The 22,476-nt window shown below is 51.4% G+C and overlaps 7 protein-coding genes across 11 annotated transcripts; 4 read left to right on the top strand and 3 right to left on the bottom strand.

The window, feature by feature from the left end:
• The first annotated feature begins 109 nt into the window (after positions 1-109).
• PV06_10014 (uncharacterized protein) lies at positions 110-3,336 on the top strand. Its single transcript, XM_016411504.1, has 5 exons — positions 110-1,087; positions 1,135-1,654; positions 1,704-2,195; positions 2,242-2,487; positions 2,536-3,336. The coding sequence occupies exons 1-5, from the start codon at positions 531-533 to the stop codon at positions 3,226-3,228; spliced, it is 2,508 nt and encodes an 835-aa protein (XP_016258258.1). The 5' UTR covers positions 110-530; the 3' UTR covers positions 3,229-3,336.
• Positions 3,337-3,636: 300 nt separating this feature from the next.
• PV06_10013 (uncharacterized protein) lies at positions 3,637-5,706 on the top strand. Its single transcript, XM_016411503.1, has 3 exons — positions 3,637-3,793; positions 3,904-4,216; positions 4,293-5,706. Exons 1-3 carry the CDS (start codon positions 3,678-3,680, stop codon positions 4,905-4,907), a joined length of 1,044 nt encoding a protein of 347 aa, XP_016258257.1. The 5' UTR covers positions 3,637-3,677; the 3' UTR covers positions 4,908-5,706.
• On the bottom strand, positions 5,603-8,304 carry PV06_10012. Of its 5 annotated transcripts, none has more exons than XM_016411498.1 (7): positions 8,188-8,304; positions 8,026-8,136; positions 7,913-7,967; positions 6,724-7,864; positions 6,565-6,671; positions 6,213-6,511; positions 5,603-6,136 (listed from the first exon to the last, which is right to left on the bottom strand). In XM_016411498.1, the coding sequence occupies exons 2-7, from the start codon at positions 8,120-8,122 to the stop codon at positions 5,769-5,771; spliced, it is 2,067 nt and encodes a 688-aa protein (XP_016258252.1). In that variant the 5' UTR covers positions 8,123-8,136; positions 8,188-8,304; the 3' UTR covers positions 5,603-5,768. The 5 variants fall into 5 exon arrangements, with proteins under 5 accessions (XP_016258252.1, XP_016258253.1, XP_016258256.1 ...); XM_016411499.1 differs by having other exon boundaries at positions 6,724-7,840; XM_016411502.1 differs by having other exon boundaries at positions 6,724-7,967.
• A 1,352-nt stretch (positions 8,305-9,656) lies between these two features.
• PV06_10011 (uncharacterized protein) lies at positions 9,657-10,188 on the top strand (the record flags this gene model as incomplete). Its single annotated transcript, XM_016411497.1, has 2 exons — positions 9,657-9,944; positions 10,024-10,188. Exons 1-2 carry the CDS (start codon positions 9,804-9,806, stop codon positions 10,186-10,188), a joined length of 306 nt encoding a protein of 101 aa, XP_016258251.1. The 5' UTR covers positions 9,657-9,803.
• A 28-nt stretch (positions 10,189-10,216) lies between these two features.
• PV06_10010 (uncharacterized protein) lies at positions 10,217-12,199 on the top strand (the record flags this gene model as incomplete). Its single annotated transcript, XM_016411496.1, has 7 exons — positions 10,217-10,378; positions 10,473-10,612; positions 10,677-10,918; positions 10,997-11,265; positions 11,342-11,611; positions 11,728-11,865; positions 11,990-12,199. 7 exons carry the CDS (start codon positions 10,217-10,219, stop codon positions 12,020-12,022), a joined length of 1,254 nt encoding a protein of 417 aa, XP_016258250.1. The 3' UTR covers positions 12,023-12,199.
• Positions 12,200-12,490: 291 nt separating this feature from the next.
• PV06_10009 (uncharacterized protein) lies at positions 12,491-15,810 on the bottom strand. Its single transcript, XM_016411495.1, has 5 exons — positions 15,104-15,810; positions 14,840-15,038; positions 14,586-14,787; positions 14,157-14,519; positions 12,491-14,108 (listed from the first exon to the last, which is right to left on the bottom strand). Exons 1-5 carry the CDS (start codon positions 15,376-15,378, stop codon positions 13,186-13,188), a joined length of 1,962 nt encoding a protein of 653 aa, XP_016258249.1. The 5' UTR covers positions 15,379-15,810; the 3' UTR covers positions 12,491-13,185.
• Positions 15,811-18,329: 2,519 nt separating this feature from the next.
• On the bottom strand, positions 18,330-22,373 carry PV06_10008 (uncharacterized protein). Its single transcript, XM_016411494.1, has one exon. The coding sequence runs from the start codon at positions 21,844-21,846 to the stop codon at positions 18,646-18,648; it is 3,201 nt and encodes a 1,066-aa protein (XP_016258248.1). The 5' UTR covers positions 21,847-22,373; the 3' UTR covers positions 18,330-18,645.
• Positions 22,374-22,476: the final 103 nt, after the last annotated feature.

The following is a 22,476-nucleotide window of genomic DNA, read 5'->3' as shown; positions in this document are numbered from 1 at the left end:
GCCGAAGTTATTGGTCAGCCTGCGCACCTGCGATTAGCTAATCATTCGATGGTCGAGCCCATCCGCCCATTTTCCCGCAGTCACATTTGGTACTGTATCCGTCCATGTATGGATGTCTCCTCATGCTTCCTGAACGATACGGCGATGAAACAGGGTGCAATTTGTTCGAGCTCATGAGTCGACGGTGAGATGAATGTTTAGCCAAGCGATTCAACCTCCGAACGCTACAGCGTCATTCGCCCGATATCTGCAGCTGGTTTACCATCGCTGACATCGTATCCGTATTTCGTATTCGCTTCCTTGCTGCCTGGGTCGGAACCTCCTCTGCCTCACCGACGACTTGAGATTGGCACACCACTCCTTCGTCAGCCCCTTGTGCCTGCGGAGTCCATATCCGCCTGCCGCAGAACCATCAATTCTCCAGCCGAGAATTGCATTGACCTTGCGCCACGAAGGCAACAACTGCGACTCGGGTCAAAGTCGCACGTTCATACTACGGGCTTTGCTCAACTCACAGGAATACACCCACCATGACCTCTACCGAAGAGATTGAACAGCACCAGAGTCCACCAGATGAAATGAGTGGTCACAGTGCTGGAGGCTCAAATGATGCAGTTCCACGACCGAAGCGGATTGCGTGCATACTATGCAGAAAAAGAAAGCTGAGATGCGATGGGAATAAGCCAAGTTGCGGAACATGTTCAAGATTGAATCATCACTGCGAGTATTCAGAAGAACGAAAGAAGAGTGGACCCAAGAGAGGTTATGTCAAACTGCTGGAGGCTCGTCTCAAACAAGTGGAAAATCTATTGGAATCGCGAGATACAAATCCCGAGAACGCTGCCCAGGCACCCAAGACATCTACCACACTTAATGAGAATTCCCATCCGTCAATGGCTTCACTAGACGTTCCCAGCATGGGCTTGGGTGACACCTCGATGTCAGGAATGATGGACCCCAGTTTCACAGATCCCATGGGCGGTATCCAGGACTTCGCCAGTATGAATGTAAGCGACGATTTCTCGTGGGAGATGATCGGCCTTGGTTTGGAGGAAGCGCTGCCATCTCGCGAAGTGATTGACGAGCTGTATGTAATTGACGGTCTTGAATGTGTGCCGATGCTGACTTTTGCAGGAACGAGGTCTACTTCGAGAAAATCCACCCTTCTCTGCCAATGATTCACAAAGCCAGGTATCTGGCATCAATGGATCTCGCTCCGCACATGCGACCTGCTGTTTGTCTGAGATATGCTATGTGGACTCATGCATGTGTCATCACTCCCAAATACTCGGCGTATACTGAACATTTCTACGCGAGGGCTCGAAAATACGCCGAAGCGGATGAGATGCGGGGCCATGGCGAGAGCATGATCAGCATTTCACATTGCCAGGCATGGACTTTACTCGCTTGCCACGAGTTCAAGCTCATGTACTTCCCCAGAGCTTGGATGAGTATCGGCCGAGCTGCGAGGTTGGCGCTCATGATGGGATTACATCGGCAAGACCGAGTTGGTCTGGATGTGAAACAAACTCTGCCACCTCCTCGCGATTGGACAGACCGAGAGGAGCGACGACGAACGTTCTGGATGGCATATTGTCAGGATCGCTATGCAAGCATAGGAACAGGGTGGCCAATGGTCATAGACGAACAAGACGTAGGTCTCCCGTGGTGCTCGATTGTCATCTGCTAACTCGACGCAATAGATATTGACTAACTTGCCAGCCAGTGATGAGGCGTTCAACAAGTCCCAACCAGAGACTACATTGCAATTGTCAGACATCCTGAAAGGCGACGGTACATCTACACTATCTTCTTTTGGCGCTGTCATCCTGCTATCAACACTCTTTGGTCGTAACCTTACGCACTTGCATAGGCCTGATGAACATGAGAACGATCACGATCTGAACGGTGCTTTCTGGAAACGGCATCGGGCGCTAGACAATATTCTCCTCAATACTTCTCTGTCACTCCCCGCCAATCTTCGCCTTCCTGCGGGTATCAATGATCCTAATACAGTCTTTGTTAATATGAACTTACACACTGCCACAATATGTTTACACCAAGCCGCAATATTCAAAGCGGACAAGAATCGACTGCCTGCACAGATCAGCGCCGAGTCCAAACGGCGTTGTATAGTCGCTGCAGATCAAATCACCAACGTCATGAAAATGATCAGCCATCTCGACATGTCCTTGGTTCGTAGACATTTCATGCAGGAAAATGCTTGCTGACCTTTTCTAGATGAATCCCTTCCTCGCTTTCTGCTTATATGTTGCCTCTCGGGTGTTTGTCCAATATCTAAAAGCCAGACGAGATGATACGGCAGTCAAGTCCTCGTTACACTTCCTGTTGGCAGCCATGCACGTTCTAAAAACCAAAAATCCCCTGACAGAGTCATTCTTAGTTCAGCTGGATGTTGATCTCGAAGGCAGTGGTCTTGATCTACCCACTAACTACTCACGTTGGAAATTTGGCCGCCGACCACCAGTAGGTGCTATTCTTCATGAGTTACCTGCTTTTGCTAACGGTTGCTAGGGAGAGGTTCCTGCCAATACCGACACAGTGAGATGCTCTCCGATATTTGAAATACGCCAATCTCAAAATATAGCCGAAAACACCAACGACCCCAGTTCTCATACACAATGGCCCAGTGGGCTGCCATCCATGAACAACTCCTACCCAAGCCTTTATGGCACTGACGGCTCTAACAATATCTCCCAAATTGGCAATACTGGTGGAAATCTATCTAACGAAGGGTTCGAGAATATGTATGGCTTTACCATGCATTCTCAAGGGACAGAGCCATCACCACAGAATTCCAACCAGGAAGGATCAGGTTCACGATCGCACTCAAATCAGCCTACGCCGTCGACATCTTCGAATCAAAACTCAAACAATTCGTATACTAGCCCTCCCACAAATCAGACCGGGTCGAGCAATAATGCCAGCAGCTCGCAGTCTCAGCAATCGCCAGGAGGGTTCCCATTCTCCACACAGGACGGATGGAACATGATGGGATCAAATCAAGTTGGTTCAGGCCCGTCAACGAGCCAGGCACAAAACATCAATATCGCCATCATGGGTGCGACTCCAGGCCCCACTGGGATGACCCCAAATCCTACGGGCATGACACCGAATTTGGACTCGTTCTGGCCTCCTGAAGGCATGGGCGATGGGAATGAATGGATATTTGGGTGGCCTGGATCACCTCCGCGACCTGGGCAATGAGAACCTCCAGTGGCCATGAGCAATGGCAAGAAAATGAGAACAACGAGCAATATATGTACCAAAATGTGATACCCCTGGCTACTTTGATCAATACTATTTAAATTCCACTTTCCAGCCTGAGACCATCAGCCAAAAGGCTGCATGTGCCACCGTCGTTCGGTACCACAACCAGATGTAAATCATACGTGCTGTAAAACAATCAGCAAGAGAAGAAGCCGCTTTACGCTCCTGGGCTGCTTAGGTTGGGATGGTCTTCAGGGGATCTGGCCCAACATGATTGTCAAGTTACCTTAGCTTGGTTGATTTGATGAGGCTGAACTATGCTGAACTGGGGTTAGTTGAATCTCTCTTGGCAGATCAAAGATGTCCCGCTCGAGTTGCGGCAACGCTCCCCATGCGACATCTCGAGTCACTTGCTACCTTCAAGAACCACCGCGCCTCTCGCAGGGATGGCGCCGATTGCGCAGCGTAAACACCTGGGCCGCGACAAGTTCAGCGCGCAATTCGGACTCCTCAAGACGCAACAGTACATTGACCCTGCCGCTCGGACTGTCACCCCGACAATGTACGTACCTTTGCCTCACATAACGATGCCTCTTCTCTAGATGTTACGGTCGCCCCATTTTCGGCCTGTCGAATACCCTTGGCTGATCCCTTGTATTTGCCTCCCCACAGCCACCGAACAATATCCTGGAACGCTTCTGGCGGTCTCATCGCGACCGGTGCCAATGACAAGACTGTCCGAGTCTGGAACCCCGAGAGGACCAGCCCCCGAAGTCAGACCGAGCTCCGTGGCCACGGCCACGCCGTGGAAAAAGTCTTGTTCAACCCGGTACGAGAGTTCGAGTTGGCGAGCTGTTCCTCCGACGGGACCGTACGGTTCTGGGACACGCGGAGCAAGACGTGTGTCACCAAGCTGGACGTCGGTGGAGAACCGTTCACGCTCAGCTGGAGCGCCGACGGCAGCACGTTGCTCGCCGGGACAAAAGTATGTACAAACACCTCACGAACTGCAATCTACAAAGAGAGAGACATTGTGCTGAGGCCTCTTGTGCAAATTATAGGGCGACGTCCTCATACCCATTTCAACCGCCATCCCTTCCTCTCCGGTTGTCCTGTCGAGGCACAAGCAGTCACAACAGACGAACCAAACCACCTTTTCGAATTCGTACCCACCGACCGACCTTCTGATCACCCGTGGCGACGGCTCGGTTCAGATACTCGATTTTCCGTCCTTCCAACCCCTGCACACCATCTCCGCGCACACGTCGTCGTGCACCGCAATCTCATACTGTCCCAATGGGAAATTCGTCGCCGTGGGAGGTTCCGACGCCATGATATCCCTCTGGGATACCACCGACTGGGTGTGCCGCCGGACCGTGTCCAACCCGAGTTCCGGGGCGATCAAAGGTCTCAGCTGGTCCTGGGACGGACGGTACGTGGTCGGCGCGAGCGAAGAGATGGGGTCGGGGGGTGGTGAAGGCTTGAGCTCTGGCTTTGAAATATACCATGCCGAGACCGGCGATGTGGTGCACACTATATCTACGGGGACCAGCGGCATCCCGGCCGTCGAGTGGCATCCGAACCGTTATTGGCTGGCATACACCCAGGTTGAAGAAACGAGGCAGGGGAAATCCAGCCTGAAAATCATTGGTGCAGCTGGGGGCCCATCGATCTGAGCGAACACGTCCCATCCACTCTTACAAGGTGACAACCCTCAATCGAACCTCGAGACATGACCGATTGGCATATCAAAGACACCCGAGTACACGGTACATGGCGCTCTACGTTCGGAGTTGCTGGGATCAGCCTGGCTATTGCCTCCCTGTACAGGTCCGTCACGGATGATTCTCAAGAAGGCCGATGAGCACGTTCATGGGTTTCCGTGTTCGCATCTGCCCGTCAGCAGGAGCAAAATCACGAACGCTGGACTCGGCGATACCCTCGACCATTCGGCTGACCTTTGGAGGCGATTGCAATCTACGCCGACACTAGTTACGACGACCGTCGTGTGTCTATAGTGGGCTCATCGAACGAGACTTGGTCGATGACGGCTTCTTGTCGAGCCGTCACCCCCCGGTGTTCTCAATCCTCGAATCGAGTTTGACGACTTCTCACCAGCTACGCGAGCATAATCGCTGGCCAGCATCCGAGGTCTTCGTTGCGGAGTGTATACAGTGATGTGCCATGGACAATGTGTTTGAGCTACACCAATGCCAAAGCATGACCGTTAATTGTGTGCAACCACTCGTCGACTCAAGACGTCATTAATTGTGTATGGCCTCTCTTGGGCCCCGTGAGGGAATGTTGACTGCTTCAAAGTATTGTTGGATAACGACTGGATTGATGCAACTGACATGGCCACTATATATATCTCGAGTATCCCGAAATAAATATCTTGGTGGCCGACGAAAATGGTATATAATCTCTAACCTTTATACAATCTGCTACAACAAACATAAACTGTTCTATACACAAGGTACTCTCTTTTCTCCCTGGGCGGTGTAGACTAGACATTCTACTGGTCACATCATTGCATATCAAAAGCATTGTCCCAAGGCCAAAGCCTCGTGGACAATATTGGCGACGTTCTCCGGGTTGAAATCCAACAAGGCCTTTTCGTTGACCGGAGCAACACACGCCGCCGATTTTGTTCCGTGGTTGCGTAGGAAGATGGCTAATTTCGCCATGGCCAGCGAAGCATACTCGCCGGCGTGACGAGTAAAGCTTGAACTCCTCGGCCTATTACTCCGGGGTGTGATGGTGCTGGTGGTGGAGGCGTGAAGAAGATCTGGCGCGCGAAGGTTCCAGGCATCAAACCAATTCTGGACCGTGGTCTGAAACGTCCGTACCGAAGCGGGGGTAAGCGAGAGGGACGATTGTTGGCAGAAGATCATACTATGAATGCCTAGGTAGAGGTCGGGTGAGTTTTACTTCCAAAGGATGCAGACAGATCACTGAGGGCAAAGAGACAAGAGACATACAAGATATCACGGTAAACAAGTCTAAAGTAGTCAGGCCAGAGCCGAGCGTCATAGTCTCTGGCGTCAACCTGCTCTCGAGTACGACCTGCTGAACGAGTTCGCGGTAGCTGAGATGGACGGTCCGGCGGTAGTCAGCGTGGGTGCTTTGCACCCTGGCGAGAAAGTCAAAGGCGTTTTCGGCCTCGAAGCAATAGTCGCTGCAGGCGCATCCGATTGTCAATTCTGAGACGGCCAGCCTGGGTGGACAATTGTGAAAAATGGTGAAGGCCGTGTCGAGGAGAAAGGTATACGTGCATGTTCTGCCATGAAGTTGTTTAATAAGTTGCACAACGTCGGACCGCCCAAACTTTACCTGATCAATTCTTCGACAAAGATGAACTCGGCCCAGTCGATAAACCCAGATTCAAGGTCGACTTCGCTTGAATGCTTCGCCCGATCAAGCCCGAATGCCCTGGCCGCCTGCATCCTGTTAGCTCAACTCGTTGTGAGACAGAAAGCCAGAAATGCGCACCAGAATGACATTATTATACTGGCGCTGTCGGATAGCTTTTCGCGATTCTGCAGAGCCCTCGAAATTCTGTAGGACAGATATGAGCAGAGCAGTCTGAAGCATGTCCAATTTTTCCCTCGAAGATATCTCCCTTTCTTCGTGCTCAGGACAACGTGCATTGACCCCGGACAGGAATGGATGCTGAAATATGACATGCTCAGCGACATCGAGCCAGCTCCGAGCACGTTGAACAGCCTCCAGATCGCAGCTATGAAGTGCACCAGCAATAACCATGACAAGGAGGAGTTCGGAGCGAGCATGCTGCACGTCGAAGCTGGGTCTGTGTATCATGGGACAGTGAGGAGCCCACCGGTCCCAGTACTGCTCGAGATAGTTCTCCAAGTTGTACGGACTAAAGAAGTCCAATGCCACGGTGTTGTCACAACTGTCAAGAAAAGCCAGATTTGATACGTCGGTAATCTCTCCTGTCATGTTCGGGTACAACAATTCCCAAAGCGCCTTCGACTGCATGAAGAGCGGGTGAAGGAACCAGGATGTCGCCTGAGATTTATGGACGCTCTTCGGCATGGCCGAGACAGTTGAGATACTGCCCACAGCCGACTCGAAGAAGTCATTCCATGTGGAGGTCGTTCGAGCTTTAGCCGTGATAGTATCACAGTTTTCTTGAGTGGTGACAAAGTTAAATGTACTGTCAATACCGGGATAGATGGTGAAATGAACGAGAAATTCGAGCTTCGCGGTACCCATGAATGTGTACATCGATGAGGGAATCATCGGAAGATTTGTGGATTCTGCATAGCTTGGTACTCCGTAAGATGAGAAGCGGCGAAAGCAGTCGTCAAATCCGCTGAACAACAGGCCTGTTGCATCAAACGTGGAAGAATAGCCAATGTTTAGATCAGGCCCGACCTGGGTGTCCTGCTCACGAGGGTGGCCTCTGTCGGTAGCATTGTAGGAATACATGCAGGATCGTGATCTTGACAGACAATTGCCACACGGCCAGCTGAGGTCGCACTTCTGCCTCAGAGTCGAACAGCTGTCGCATGAGGTCTTCCTGCGACCTGGAGGCTTTTGGAATGGTATCGGCTCCCCCAGAGCTTCTCTCACTGCACATGATCTCCAGTGTTTCCGGAGCGCATCACTATCATGCCTCTGTCAGGCAAAGGTACGCACAAGAGCCGAGACATACCTCCGTTTGAACGACGAAGAGCAGAACTGACACACGACCAGCTCTTGGGGAAGATCTGGCAGATATGGTTAGTACTTCTCGGGAGCGTCGAGCAAGGGCATGGCGAGACAGACGGCATTGTAGATGTCTTTGGAGATGCGCGTTGCGCTTGAACTCAGAGCAGCAGATATAGCATCGGAAGGGACGATGGCTATTTACGTTTGTCGACATATTCCCTCACAGGTCTAAGCTGAGATAAGAGGCAAGAAGAGGTTTCAGCAGCCACGGAGCCTTACCAGTCAAGCACTTGCTCATCACCGACTCTGCCTTAAGAGTTGAGTGATGGAACAGATAGGATCAGAATGCCCAGGTTTGCCTGAGTGTTGGAGGGTGTGATGCTGGTCTATATTCACATCCTGTTCTCGCGTGAAGTTTGCCGCCGAACGCCGGTTGTTTACGGCATTCTCAAGGCGGATCGGACTTGGAATATTGATCGTTTCTGCGAGGGAAAATGGACAATGATCACTTGAGGACCAATGACTCGCCTCTGGACAGAGACAACGGAGCGTTTTGTCCTCCGAATCCGAGCCCGGACTATTGAATAATCAAAGCTGTGAGGCAGAACCATAAGAAAACGTAATCAGGGTTCTTATGGGCTTCCCCGTACCTAATCTTACTGGGGGATGGCGCCTAAAGCAACTGCACCCTAGGTGCCTCCAGGTGCCTAGCTGGGTACTCAGGACTAACTTGGTAGGCACCTAATAAGGTAGTCAATAGGCGTCGCTCAATCTCCGACTCCGTTCGGGTGAAAATTGACGCTGTCCTAACTTTCGACCGTTGACCCCAAAAACAACCTCTTCACGCGAATAAAGACCTCCCTAGAAACATACACGACATACCCTTCTCGTACTCTGCCCTTCGAAAACATGAGCCTATCATGCAAACCATTTGTGGGCACAACAAGTACATTCCAATTGACGGGGCCTTGTAGACTGCCATGAACCGGATGCAGCTCTTTCCTTTCTGCTGTCTGCTTTCGACTCCAATACCTTGCAGTCAATGCACAACGAAGTTCAGAGCAGGATGCCATTGTCGCCAGAGCAAACCGGTCCTTGTCAAAAGAGCTCCAGTAAAACGCCATCGATGAGGATGCGAAGGTGGCTGCGAATGTATGCAAGCTTGTCTTTTTGCACTACCACCACAAACATCCATTTGCCGTTTCAAGGACAGTGGAAGCCCCATTGCGGATCAGCCAAGAGATGAGGGAGTACAGGGTAAGTCAAGAGATACGCTCAACCCTCAACCTCAGCGATTCGGTCAGCGCCTTGCTTTTCGAAGATGGCGAGATCAGTGCTCGTGTTAGGCCACATGCCTATTCCTTCCCAGGTTCACACAGTCCCCGCGGTTGAATGGTGATGCTCCTTCGATGATCGAGACATCCATACATACTCTTCGGTCGCTTTGGGGAACGCACCTGCTATGTTTCTTCATCTTGGCCTGGCAACTACACCTCCTCGACTCTTTCCTATGATCGACGAGCCGTCACACGGATCGAGAACGTTGTAAAGATATTCGGCAGTTGATTTACAGCCTCTACGAAGATCCAGCAAGTGCATGGGGTCCCCGCTCCTCCACACATATGGAGTATCGCCAAGATGTGATCCTTGTCAAGATACATCTATTCGGGAGATGCAATTGATCTTGCAAAGGTAGGTGATTTGTTCACTCTTCTAGCCAAGATCTTGGCCTTTTGTTCGGCAGTCGAGACGAAACGTCTGTGACTCGTCCCAAAGGGGCGACCATGATAGACACTCTTTTCTCGGGAGTATTTATGAAGAACCGTTCGTCCTGTCCTCGCAACGTGAGGACGTACTTGTTCGTCTAAACCAGTAGAGCACCCAATACGAAAAACATGCCGGAGCTCCAAAAGGACAATATTGCGGCGAACTGGCGATGCTTCGTCGCTTGCGGCATCATCACCCTATCACCCTTTCAATACGGTGTTGACTTTGGCCTGATCGGTGGTTTACAGGCCATGCCAGGATTCTTGAAGGTGTGTCTTGACGTGGAATGCTTCTGAATGCTTCTGAATGCTCCTGAATGGGACCTAACGTTTGCACCCTCCTGTACAGATCTATGGTTATGAAGCCCCAGAGACGCCGATAGGATGGAACATAACCCCGCTACGGCAACAATTGATATCGTCGTTGATGACTCTGGGAGCCTTTATCAGTTCGGGCGCAGCAGGCTTCGCAGCGGCCAGACTCGGACGGAGACACTGCCTATGGCTAGCCTAGCCTGATGTGTTGTGTTTCCAACGTCATCATGATGGCGACCACTCACATCGGAGCACTATATACTGGACGGTTACTGATCGGGTTAGCGAACGGATACTTTATGACTTTCTCGCAGCTCTACCTCCAGGAAACCAGTCCGGCAAAGTATAGGGGTTTATTCCTTTCGGCCTTTCAGTTTTGTACTTCGTTTGTACGTATCTCCCGAATCATTCGTCGCTGACAACTCTTCTTGCGCCGTAATGGTTCCAGGAGCAGCAGACGCTGACACGTGTGGGAGCGTGTAGGGCACTCTCATCGGAACCATCATCGATTACGCCACCAGCAACAGACCAGATAAATCAGCGTACCTGATCCCTTTGGGCATTGTATATATCGTCCCTGTCGTTCTATCGATTTCCATGTTTTTCATTCCCGAGTCACCTAGGTACGTCCACGCCAGATAGCAGTCAGACACGCGACCTCTCAGCAGTACTAAATGTCCCCGACAGATGGCTCATACTCCAAGGTCGATACGAGGAAGGTGTAATGGCACTAACATGGCTTCGTCCCAAAGGAGCAGACGTCAACTCGGAAGCCACACTCATTCGTACAGCCATTGAAAAAGAAATGGAACTCAAATCGACCGTCGGCATCTGGGATATGTTCCGCGATCCGGTGAATCGACGAAGGACCATACTCGCCGTTAGTGCTGTCACACTTCAAGCAGGATCAGGAAGCATGTTTATCATTGGTATTATATCACTCTCTGCTCGCTCGTCCCACTGCCTCGGGTCATTCGTCATGCTAACCAACATGTCGCGTCACAAAGCATACAAAGCCTACTTCTTCGCCATGGCCCACGTCTCCAATCCATTCGGCATGAGTTGCATCCTGAGCACAATGGGCCTCGTGGCCATCTTGATCAACTCCTCCATCGTCGTCCGTTACGGTCGCCGCCGCGTTTTACTCCTGAGCGGCTTGATATTCTGCGGCATCCTCCAACTCATCATCGCGGTGGTGTATGATAAGCAACCTGGCACGAAGACGACGGGAAAAGTAATCGTCGCCTTGGTTTGTTTGTACATGATGAGTTATAATGTGAGGCCATTTTTCCGTCCCTCTCCTTTCCCTGCCCTCGCGTACGGCATTTCCAACACATTCACCGGTCGTTTAGGGAATGATAGCATCCTACGCCTGGTTGTCGGGTGGCGAACTCCCCACCCAACGCCTACGAAGCCACACGTTCGGTCTCGCGGCCGCCATCGGCTTCCTGGGTGCCTGGCTCACCACCTTCACCGCGCCGTACTTTATCAACCCGGCCTCGTTGGACTGGGGTCCACGGTACGGGTACATCTGGTTCCCTTCGTGCGTCGTGGGCGCCGTCTGGGTATACTTTTTCTTGCCCGAAGTCAAAGGGAGAACGTTGGAAGAAATTGATGAGATGGTACGTATAATCACCGTCTGCGGTGCCGCGGCCGCCGCCTCCACTTCACTCCCGCACTCTTTTTTTTCTGTTTTGTTTGGAACGTCGGACCTTGACTGACATGATACGTGACGTAGTTCGGGGCGAGATTACCTGCCCGCAAATTCCGAAAGTACGAATGTGTCCAAGCCACGACGGTGTTGCGAGATCAAAAAGCAAAATCTCCAGGACGAAAGAGCATGGAAGAAGTCGAGGAAGTATGGAGTGACGAAAAGGTGTGTTTTCCCTTTTTTTTCCTTGGTTGGCCCTAAAACCCCCAAGCAACATCTTCCGGTTCCCTTTCTTTCGGTAATCAGGGATGATGGCAATTCTAATCTAGCGATGGACGCACAAATACAGGCCACGGCTGAAACTACAGTCAATACGGCGTGAACCGAGTGGGACGGAGAAGACGTCAAACGTTGATATATTCCCGCCGCCAAAGGGATAAAAAGACAAGTTTGCCAGAACAATGTCCCCACGACCGACGCCTATGGACCGCTGTCTTATTGAACAGTCCACAGCGAAAAATATATCTTATACACATACGGAGTATGTTTACATGTCATGGTACATCTCCCCAAATGTCCTTCTTGATCCTTGTTTACCGTTCCAAGTACAAAGAAACCAGGGAAAATATAGGCACCATTACTCCGCGTCTGTAACGAGAATATCTGCCCACGATCCCGTCGAATTCGATCTCTATCCCAATCCCTCGAGGAATAGAGTATTCGGTACCATCGAATGTAGAATGTTCGACCACGTACTCCGTCAGGTGTGTTAGGATGGCGGTCTGCGCCCCCATACGGTTCAAAGAGAACCACAGGTCTACTTTTTGCGTGTCCGCTGCTCCAACCGTGATATTTTTTAATCCACTTGCATATTATTAGCTATTACTATCCTAAACTCGCAGTTGCATTCGCATCATGGCCATTAACACTGTGTCCCATCTCAGGCACCGAATCCGGCATCTTCAACAGTCACAAGGTAATTCCATTTCACGTTGGAAAGACGAAAAAAAGGACCAATAAGCCCCTCTTTGTTGCCTCCTTTGCCATTTTTTTTCTTCTCCTGTTCATCCAGTAGACGCTTTGCATTTGGGGGGTATCTCTTCGTTAAGAACAAGACTTGCCGAAGTGGGTATCTGGTACTCGAAAATGCATCAACCAAGAAAAAGCACAAAACAATCAATCTAAAGGTGATCGGGGTATCCTGAAAAAGCAAAAAAAAACAAAACACATAACGAAATGAGTGGTGTCCGAGTTTGTCGTCAATCAGTGCAGTGATCCTGAGAGATCATGTCTCAAAGCGGAAGAGCGGTTGCAGATGCAGAGGTAGACCCCCCAAACTCGGGACTTCACCCTGTCTCCCCATGTCGTGCCACCTCAAACGACGAGGCCAGAGGGACGAGAAGGGCTGCGAGGAGGTAGCGACGGAGTGTTGTAAGTCTTCTCGTCCCACCACTTCTCAAACTCAACTGGACTTGCTGCTCGAGACAGTCGAGACGGATGTGACAGAGAGGTGCGTGGAGTTTTGTCTCTGGCCTCGTCGGACCTTCAAGCAGTTGCCTTGACTTCGGGAGCCGCGGCAGGGACAGCGGGCTCGGGCTTGTCGGTGACGAGGTCTGACGGGACAACGTCACCCTTGATCTCAGTCTCAGCAGCAGCAGCCTCTGGAGCAGCTGCTGGAGCTTCTTCGGGGGTTTCCTCGGCCGTGGCGGCTGGCTCTGGAGCCTTCTCCTTCTCCTTGGGGCCCTCAGACTTCACCGCCTTACTAGCGCGGCGGACGAGGTTGCCAATGAATTTGGCCGGAGTGGGAGACTTTTCACGCTTGGGCTCCTCAGCACCTTCCTCAGCATCACTGGTGGCGGTGGTGTCGCGCTTCTTGTTGAAGAAGAGAGAAGTGCGGCGCTTGTTGTCACGGGCTGGGCGCTCTTCCTTAGCAGCAGGCGTCTCGGTGGCTGGCTCGGTGGCAGCAGTCTCGGTCGTTGGTTCTGCGCTGGCAGCAGCAACAGGGTCTTTGGCAATAGCCTCCGCAGCCTTGTCCTCCTTGGACTCTTCCTTGGCCTCTTCTTTGTGTTCCTTCTTGCCCTCGAGCTTGGCTTCGGTCTTCTTGATGAAGCTCATCAAGCCACCTTTCTTCTCAGTCTTGGGTGCAGCAGACTCGCCAGTGGCGGCTGCGGGCTCCTTGGTAGCTTCCTCGGCAGAGGGGGTCTCGACGGTATCGACAGGGGCGGTCACCGCGGCGGTGTCAATGGGCTTGTTCTCGATTGGCTCCTCCAGTTTGGGGGCGGTTTCAGAGACGGGCGGCACATCCGTGCTTCCAGTGGCCTCCTTCTCGGTCTTCTCGGTGGTCGGGCTGGTGACGTTCTTCTTGAACAAGGTTCCGAAGACAGAGCCGCGCTTGTTCTTCTTCTCAGTAGGAGCTGCTGCTTCCTCCTTTTCTTCTTTCTTGTCCGTGGACGCGGCAACCGCAGGCACTTTTCTGATGTTAGTTTGATGGAGCAAAAAGTGATAATTCGACTTACCAGCAGCGACCGCAGCGGCCTCACCGGCCTCGACAGCCTTGCTAGGCTCCTCGGTCTCCTTGGACTCCTCCTTCTTTGCCTCGGCCTCTTCGCTCTTCTCTTCCTTCACCTCCTTCTTTTCCTCTTTCTTTTCGGCATGTTCCTCTTTCTTGCCCATCAGCGAGCCGAAGATACTGCCACGCTTGCGCGACTGGGATCGCTCCTTGAGTTCCTTCTTGGGCTCCTCGGCAGTTTCAGTGGAGGGGCTAGTAGTCTCCGCAGCTGGAGTTGTGGCAGCAGCGGTGGCTGCGTTGACCTCAAGGGACTTCTTTGGTTCCTTGGACTTGGAACGGGTTGAAGCGGGCGCGATGACGGCAGGTTTAGCTGGAGTTGCATTAGCTGTCGATCATGGCGGCAGAAAATATGTCCCCACAGGTGCGGACAACTTACAATATTCCTCGACGTTCTTCTTGTAGCTTTCACGTCCAGTGATCTCTTCCTTAAGTCCCTTGGCCTCCTCGATTGCCTTTTCAACGGCAACGACCCAGCTATCTCGTTCCTCAGCCTTGGTGGCCTCGAAGCGGTGGTGGTGGTTGCCAGCCTTGAAGGAGAATTGATTGAAACCTTCCTTGGTGACAGTGGAGGCATCGGCCTAGTTCGATGTCAGTTTTGCTTTACCATATAGCCCGGATGTCGGTTCTTACGAGGTTGATAATGCCAACTGGGCTAGCCTTGTCCTCGGCACGCTTGGAGAAGAAGAGCAATCCCTTGCCTGTCTCACGGGCCCACGATGCGGATGCGTGCTTTGCGTCGACCTTTTCAGAGCGCAGGAAAGTTGCCAAGGACTCTGGCGTTGAGGGCTCCTCAGAGAACCAGAAGAAGTGCTTTGTGAAGAAGAATCTCCTGTTAGACTGACGTTAGCATTTGTTCTCTTCAACTGCGCAAACACTTCTTTGACTTTGACCTACTTCAACAATGTTGGCTCTTTGTATCCGAGAACACCCTCCGAAGCTGGAACTGCTGTGACGACCGTCTCATCCTTCTTCACCTCCTCCGTGGCTGGGGTGGCCTCGGTAGACTCCTCAGCAGGCGCAGCAGGAGTTGCTTCAGCAGTAGGCTCGGCAGTGGTGGCAGTGGTCTCGGCAGGGGCAGTGGATGATTCGACAGGTGTTTCTGGCAGCGCCTTGGTGGTTGGTTCGACGACAGGCGTCTCCTCAACCGGCTTTGGGGCTTCGACAGACATGGTGAGTGTTATTAAGTGTGGAATGAGGGTATGTTCTTTTGAAGACTAAAGTGGTGAACTGATGTGAGGGAGTGTCAAGAAAAGACGATGGTCCCGTTCAGACAAAGACTGTTGAAGGTGAACAATGTATATCTGAAGGCAGTCAAGGTCAAGAAAGGATGTTTCTTTGAAAAAAATCGTCACGGCTTTGGGTGTTTTGAGAAAACCACAGGCAGGCGCGTGTCCAATAAATGTGAGGAGAGGATGATTGGAAGAAAGGTTGGAAGCAGAAGATTGAAGTAGACGAAGGGAACTGGAGATTAGAAGTACGACTTTGAGTCCAGGAGGGAAAAGGATTGGACGTTTCGCAGAGAGGAGAGCGAGATTGTGAGACCCAGGCCTGGATGGGATCCCAAGATTTTCGTTGTCCAGTCGAAGGACCCTTTTAGCAAGTCGCAGGGAGATTTGGCGGCGGCGCGAGAGGCGCGCTAGACAAGAGGTTTGAGCCACCGCCGGGCCACTCAGCGTTAAGGGCAACCCGGCGCCCACAGGCACCTAAACAACCAACCCCCCCACTGGTTCTAACTGAAACTAGACCCTCCAAACAATGAAAGGAACCACTGGCTTGCTCCACCCGGCATCCCTAGTACAGTAAACTGCGCCAAACCCTCTCGTCAAAAGAGCAGCCACGGCAACGTACAGAGCAACTTTGCGTGACTAGAGGGAGTTTTAGTATTGCCCCAAGCTGATCATCGATGGACCGACATTTCGCTTGGACAGACCAAGTGCCCTCGAATCGACTCGATAGCCACCTTGTCGTACGGAGTTACGGCCCATGGAAAGCTTCGTGCCTTGTGCTGGTCACGCGAAATGATAAACTGTACGGAGTACGAGTTGGGGCCCATCCCACTTCGTTCGTTGATCGATCCATCCATTCAAGCCGAAGTGAGTAATACGGAGTACCTACAGTAGGTAGGTGACTCCTTACTGTGTACTCCGTAGCTCAAGGGGGCGGTCAAGTCGAATTTGTTGATGCCTTGCCTCACCAACGAAATTGTTCATCGAGTGAGGAGGTATACATTAGGAAGGTAGACTCATATACGTTGTAACTCTGTAGTCCGATCAAAGGATATAGACTGACCCCTTGAGTACGTCTTCCATCGTCCTCAAACTCATATATAGTTGCGTCAAAAAATGTCTTGCTACTTCATCGGTCACCGAAGTCCTGGTACGTACAGTACAAACTCCGGACGGGCCCCCAAACGGACTACACACCTACGGTCACGTCTTATCGCAAACCACAAGTCCTCCTTCAAAGGTTGACGCAAGTCACCTACCGAATTGAACAAAAAGGACGACGATCATCTCGAGAGCAACGAGACGTTCCAAGGATATCATTCCTACGCGCTTGGGTTGGCCAGGATAGGATGGTTTGACATTTCTACATAGATATGCATGAATGCACACCCACACACACACACCCACCTTCACTTGACCCCTCCTTCCTCTTGTCCCTGAATGGGGAAAAGAGAGATCATATAGCATCTGACCACGAGAGAGAAGAAGCATACGAAGTACGGAGTACATACATGCCATACATACTTCGTCCTCGTCCCCCAATGATCGGGATGATTGACTGGGTCATGCGACACACATAGACATGCAGCCTGCATGAAATGACGTGCGCCCTGCGCCTGCATGCATAAGCCTGCACAGGGGGAGAAGATAGAGAACACCTGAAACCGACGAATCATTGCCATACCAGTCTTTCATCGTTGGATAGAAATTGTTAACCGTGTTTGAAGTGTTACAGTAGGTACGGAGTATGCAATCCGTTGACCCTCGGATCAAGATGTTTTTTACTCGTAAGCGACGGTCACGACAGGCTTGCCCCCCCCTCCCCCCAGAATACTCTGGCACTACGACTATTATATGTAACTCGCTTCCTTTTTCATTGATCTACTCCGTACAGTAGTTATAGTACAGAGTAGGAAGATGCTGGAATCATTTAGCTTTTGGACACTCATCTCTTGTGAGCCCCAATCTAACGAAATCTTTCATTATCTTTTCCCACTTCTACTAGCATATCATCTTTTTTTTCGTAAAGACAACACTATACAGACCGTACGTATGGCTGCTACTTCAACACCTTCTTGTCCTTCTTCTTCTTCTTCTTCTTCTTACCTAATAAACACCATATCAAAACTTGGAACACGGGTCCCGATGGTGGATATTCGCCATTGAAAAAATGGACCCCCTCCTTTAGAAGTAGGCATTATCCGCAGGTCGGAAATATTTTTTTTCTTTCGTCTTGCAGGTTGTCTCCATCGAATATATGCGCCGTCGATCTCGTTTCTTTTACAGTACGGAGTACTCCCGTACCCTCTGAGATGGGTCCTCTTGAATAATAATCCCGTGATTGATGTAGGATCCTCCTTTTCTTTTTCTTTTGCTTTTTCTCTTTCTTTCTAGATTGCCAACGGAGTGTGCCATCAAGTGCCACAACTGACGTCTGACATACAATTGACGGGTGGCGTGTATTTACAGAGCGAAAACAACGGTGGCCTTACAGATTTGCTCGGTAACGAGATAGTATGGTATGTATTTTGCATCGTGGGGAGGGTGAAACGAAATAAGGAGAGACTCGCCGACTTGTCGGTCCAGCAAAAAGTCTCGATGTAGAGAATTTGAGGACGGTTTGCCTGTAAGTCCCCTCGAGGGGTCATTATTGTTGTCGCGCACATGCACTTTGGGTTCATCAACGCAAGGAATAAAAAGCCTCGTGGGCAAAACAAGGGATGTACAGTACATCAGATGTTCCTATTATTATTGTAGCACAAAAAGTCAACATTCTCTCCACTTACGCATAGCGCAGACGCCACGCAGCGGCACGAACAAAGGTTTCCACAACACAAGAAAACTTGCCCATCCTAAGCATGTGACAAAAAAGATCATCAAAACCCGAACATCTACACCGTGCACTTTTTTTTTTGGATCCCTACGATATCGTAATTAGGTCATTCAACATGTTGCTACACTGTACCAATCCGCACCATCATTTCGCCGTGTCTTCTCATCTGATGTGGAAACCAAACGTTGGGAACCTCTCGCAAGCTGGGGATGCGACCCAATGGACATTTTTTGTATCCCAACCTTCGCCATCCAAACATAGATCGCTCACTCAATTTTCCACCCAAAAAGGTATACATAATATCTAGCTATACACAATATATATTTTCGTAGATCCAAGACAAGTGATACAGTAGGTAGATATCATTCTTGCCGCAATCATCCAGCCGTGGTCAAAATGTACGAGGTAATCGCGTCCATTCTCTCCTTTGTGAGTTTGAGACTGATGACGAGCAATTCTTGTGCGACGTCGGGATCTCGTGCTTGCATCTCGTGCCACCGCCGTTCATCCAGCAACCAAATTACGCAATCTTTTTCCGCGATCATGGTCGCGGTCCGTGTCGTCTGCGAGAAGAATGGCAGTTCGCCACATGGCCTTCCCGCCACGACCAGCTCGGAATATTTGCCTTGCGGGAGGTCATAATCCGCCCGCAGTAAACCTTCCTCTAGCATGTAAAATGCCGAAGCCCTGTCTCCCACATGGAAGAGGACCGATCCTTGCGGCCATGTGGCCTTTTCAAAGTAGCCCATCGCACGGTACCAGAAGTCTTCGGTCTTGTCCGACACGTCTGCGAAAATCTGTAGCAAGAGAGGAAGTGGCTGCTTGAAGGATTGCCACTTGGGTACGCTCGTGGTATCTTCGTCGAGCGTAGTCTGGGCGACCTGATGAAGGAGGTTCCGACGAGGGGAGCTGCCCATGAACTCAGCCTTGTAGGATTGCGAAAGCTCTTGACTCGCTCGGTTGCGAGGTACATCGAGGTACGATGTGCTGCGCTTGGTACGCCGATGCTCCTGTTGACGATACAAGGCTGTCAACAACTCGTTCTCGCAATGCACGAGCGCGTCATTGAGATCTGCGAAGATTTCCACCTCGGAATTCTCTGCAAACAATCCAACATTCCGCAGAGCTTGTCCCACCTCACCATCAACGTCCAAACCACTGATGATAAGTCTGACCGCGCGTTTCTGCAATAATCGATTGATGCGGGTGAACGCTTCGGCAGCGGAAAAGTCGATGCCGTTGATCTGTCCCATGTCCAGTATTAAAAACCGTAGAGGGCGGTCTCGGAAGGCGTCGTCTGCCAGAAGTGCTCGTATGCGATTCTCGACTCCCACAATGGTGCCGAAGAACAGAAATCCTGCCAACTTGAGAAGGAAAATCTGCTGGGCTGTCTCCTTCAGGAATTTTAATTGCACCGGTGGCCTGCGCACAAGAGATTTGGCCACCTGACCAGAGTATGTCGCCCTTATCGCCGTCCTCCGTGAGGTCTGTACGACGAAGCTGACCGCAGCGAGGACTATACCCACCAGGATGCCGACGACAAAATCCCAGACACCCATAGTGACCACAATGATCACAATAGTGGCGTACTCCAGCTTGTGGACCTTACCCCAAGTTCCGACGAGTGCCTCCTCGAGAAGCTCGATGCCCAAGAGGAAGATAAGGGCTCCGACGACCATGATAGGGATGTAACCAATGATGACCGGCCCGGCCAAAAGCACACCGAACGTGGCAGCGGCAAGCATCAACCCTGCGAGGCGATCGCTGCCTCCGCTGTCCATGAAGAGCAGGCTGTTTGTGTAAACCAGGTAGTTCTGCACGCTGCCAAAGAGCCCACTGACACAATTTGAGACGCCGTGGGCGATGAGTTCGCGATCGACATCCAGATTGTCCTCGCCCGTGGATATTCCCAGTGCTGGGACATTAATCGGCACATGTAAAATACCGAAGAAGGTCAGGGCAAACATGGCGGGAATAGTGTCGGCCAAAGCCCCCCAATGGACAGCCTTGAAATCGTACAGCGTGTAGAAATGATACCAAGGATTCCCGGCTGGCGGTGGGTCAAACACCCATCCATGAGAGTGGAATGTGTCCATGGAAACCCCCAATGCGAATTTGAAAAAATAGAATATAGCAGCCACCGAAATGAAATACCCGCCCACCAGAAGATTTGACTTGACAAAGCGTTGTACAATTAGAAGAACAATCGCAAGCAATAACGGGATCGTCCACAGGAGGATTGTGTCTCCTCTCAGTAGTTGTTTGACAGTTTCAAGGTTGTACTCGAGGTTTCCTGGCAGACGAGCGGAGACCTCAACACCAGTCGCAACCAGGAACCAACCCACGCCACCGATACAGCCGATAAGAATATGTCGCGGGAAGAATCCAATCAAGGACCCCAGTCTGCAGGCACCCATCAAGAAGAAGACAGCGCCCGTAAGAATGGCACTGATGGAGAAGGACAGTATGGTCGTAGCCAGGACGGATTTGGTATTCTCCTCGCCGACCTTGCTCATGATGGTGAAGGCCATTTTGTGAAAGAATGGAACTACCTCGATCATTTCTGATCCGATGCCGCCTCGAAAGACCGATCCGCCGGAGGAATAGACCACCTGAGCCACGATTGTGCTGACATAGAACATGGATATTCCATCGGACCCCAGACTTTCGAAGACCGCGTGGCCCAGGGGAAAGAGAATCATGCCGTACGACAGCGCATCCAGGATGTTGAGCAGGAGACCCAGGAAGACGGCCGGCAAGAGACTGGCAGGATGAACGACGACCTCTCGATATATCGTACGTGGGTTCCAGGCCTTTGGGTGAGAGAGCACATATAGACATGACCGTGCTCGTGCAACCGAGCTGTGCCACTTTTGTCCCAGGGCTCGACGGTGTGTTTTCTGGCCTTCGACATCACTGAGCTCTCCATACGGTACTGAATGTTTCCTATCACCCAGAAGGGCAGTCTGCTCGTCTGGCAACGATGGTCTTGCCATACTCGAGGAAGCTGCACGATCTCCACGAGAGCCCTGGGATCCGTTCTGCTGGTTCTGATATTCCACCTCGTCCTCTTCGGCGGCGTAGTTTTGTATCATCATGGTCAAATCAGATTGAGTTGCCTCGTCAGCCACCCTCTCTTCTTCAGAGCCCTGCGGTGAGACCGGCTCGGAGACTTCCTCTATAGCATCAGGGTGACCGTCATCGGAGGAAGAGGTGTCGCTTCGCGGGGAGCTTCCTAGGTACGAGACATTGTCCGAGACAGCAATCGCAGCCAGCTCCGCGGTCTGGTCTTTGAGGTCAGCCGAAGAGGAGTATTGAGCGGGATCAAGCTGGCCATGGAAGGACCGACGGAAGAAGGATCTTGCAGGAGTCCTGGCGGCAGGCTGGCTGGAGGTCGAACTAGCTCGATTCCGTCTTATAGTGTGAGGCCGATCCGATACTGCCAAAGGACTGTTCTCGTCTATACTTCGATCACTCTGTGAGGCCCTCGAGGGAGACGCAGGCATCGGGGTCGGCCGAGCTTTTGAGAAGTTCGAGCTATGGCGAGCGAGTTGCTTGCCGGAGCCGGTCGTCGACATCTTTTTGCAGGCAGGCTCATAAGCCTATCATGTCCTTCCTCCACTTGAAACCACGAATACCACAAAACCCAGCTCTTGCAGTAGGCGTCAGAGGGGGGGACCTCTTAAATGTGGGCCATCCTGTGTGCTTCGAGTGACGCGATAGGAGCCGGGGATGAGGGAATTGACGCAGGAGGGCGGGAAAAAAACCGTTGCGGGAGTGAGGGAGGACCCGGTAGAGATTGGGATACGAGGGCAGTGAGAATTTTGCAGACAGGCCAGGTCGGTTCCCTGTTCATGCAGGTGAACACATTTTTGCTTCTGCCAGTGACGATGCCAGAGGACCAAATCCAAAATGCAGCTATGGCGTCCCTGTGGAGGAAATTTTTTGCGTGAGGAGAAGAATGCTGGTTGCTGTACACAAGAGGCATGAGATTAGCATGAGGTATGAGGCAACATTATGATAAGAGATATGGAGCACTGGTGGATCAAGGCACCATCAGAGAGACCCTTGGATCGCCCACCAACTTTGAGCTATGAGAATGAGGACACGACGACGCCTTCAAGCCAGAAATGGGCATCAGACATTACGAGGACCTGGACTAATGATACGAAGTACTCGCGTCCTTAAACGTCAAAGAATTGACATCC

This window comes from Exophiala oligosperma, assembly GCF_000835515.1.
Source record: "Exophiala oligosperma strain CBS 72588 unplaced genomic scaffold supercont1.11, whole genome shotgun sequence".
Classification (NCBI taxonomy): domain Eukaryota; kingdom Fungi; phylum Ascomycota; class Eurotiomycetes; order Chaetothyriales; family Herpotrichiellaceae; genus Exophiala; species Exophiala oligosperma.
Note: the sequence above shows the minus strand (reverse complement) of the source record. Positions and strands in the feature narration are given on the sequence as shown.

What these genes read in the sequence shown, in the direction of transcription:
- PV06_10014 (XM_016411504.1), top strand. Translation starts at nt 531, where the DNA reads ATGACCTCTACCGAAGAGATTGAACAGCACCAGAGTCCACCAGATGAA. An exon ending in TGGTCATAGACGAACAAGAC is followed by an intron (nt 1,655 to 1,703) that starts GTAGGTCTCCCG and finishes TCGACGCAATAG; the next exon opens with ATATTGACTAACTTGCCAGC. An exon ending in GCCATCTCGACATGTCCTTG is followed by an intron (nt 2,196 to 2,241) that starts GTTCGTAGACAT and finishes GACCTTTTCTAG; the next exon opens with ATGAATCCCTTCCTCGCTTT.
- PV06_10013 (XM_016411503.1), top strand. Translation starts at nt 3,678, where the DNA reads ATGGCGCCGATTGCGCAGCGTAAACACCTGGGCCGCGACAAGTTCAGC. An exon ending in CGGACTGTCACCCCGACAAT is followed by an intron (nt 3,794 to 3,903) that starts GTACGTACCTTT and finishes GCCTCCCCACAG; the next exon opens with CCACCGAACAATATCCTGGA. An exon ending in CGTTGCTCGCCGGGACAAAA is followed by an intron (nt 4,217 to 4,292) that starts GTATGTACAAAC and finishes TGCAAATTATAG; the next exon opens with GGCGACGTCCTCATACCCAT.
- PV06_10012 (XM_016411498.1), bottom strand. Translation starts at nt 8,122, where the DNA reads ATGTCGACAAACGTAAATAGCCATCGTCCCTTCCGATGCTATATCTGC. An exon ending in TCTTCGTCGTTCAAACGGAG is followed by an intron (nt 7,865 to 7,912) that starts GTATGTCTCGGC and finishes GAGGCATGATAG; the next exon opens with TGATGCGCTCCGGAAACACT. An exon ending in AGTATAATAATGTCATTCTG is followed by an intron (nt 6,672 to 6,723) that starts GTGCGCATTTCT and finishes AACAGGATGCAG; the next exon opens with GCGGCCAGGGCATTCGGGCT.
- PV06_10009 (XM_016411495.1), bottom strand. Translation starts at nt 15,378, where the DNA reads ATGTCTGTCGAAGCCCCAAAGCCGGTTGAGGAGACGCCTGTCGTCGAA. An exon ending in CAGTTGGCATTATCAACCTC is followed by an intron (nt 14,788 to 14,839) that starts GTAAGAACCGAC and finishes ACATCGAACTAG; the next exon opens with GCCGATGCCTCCACTGTCAC. An exon ending in GGCCGCTGCGGTCGCTGCTG is followed by an intron (nt 14,109 to 14,156) that starts GTAAGTCGAATT and finishes ACATCAGAAAAG; the next exon opens with TGCCTGCGGTTGCCGCGTCC.
- PV06_10008 (XM_016411494.1), bottom strand. Translation starts at nt 21,846, where the DNA reads ATGTCGACGACCGGCTCCGGCAAGCAACTCGCTCGCCATAGCTCGAAC.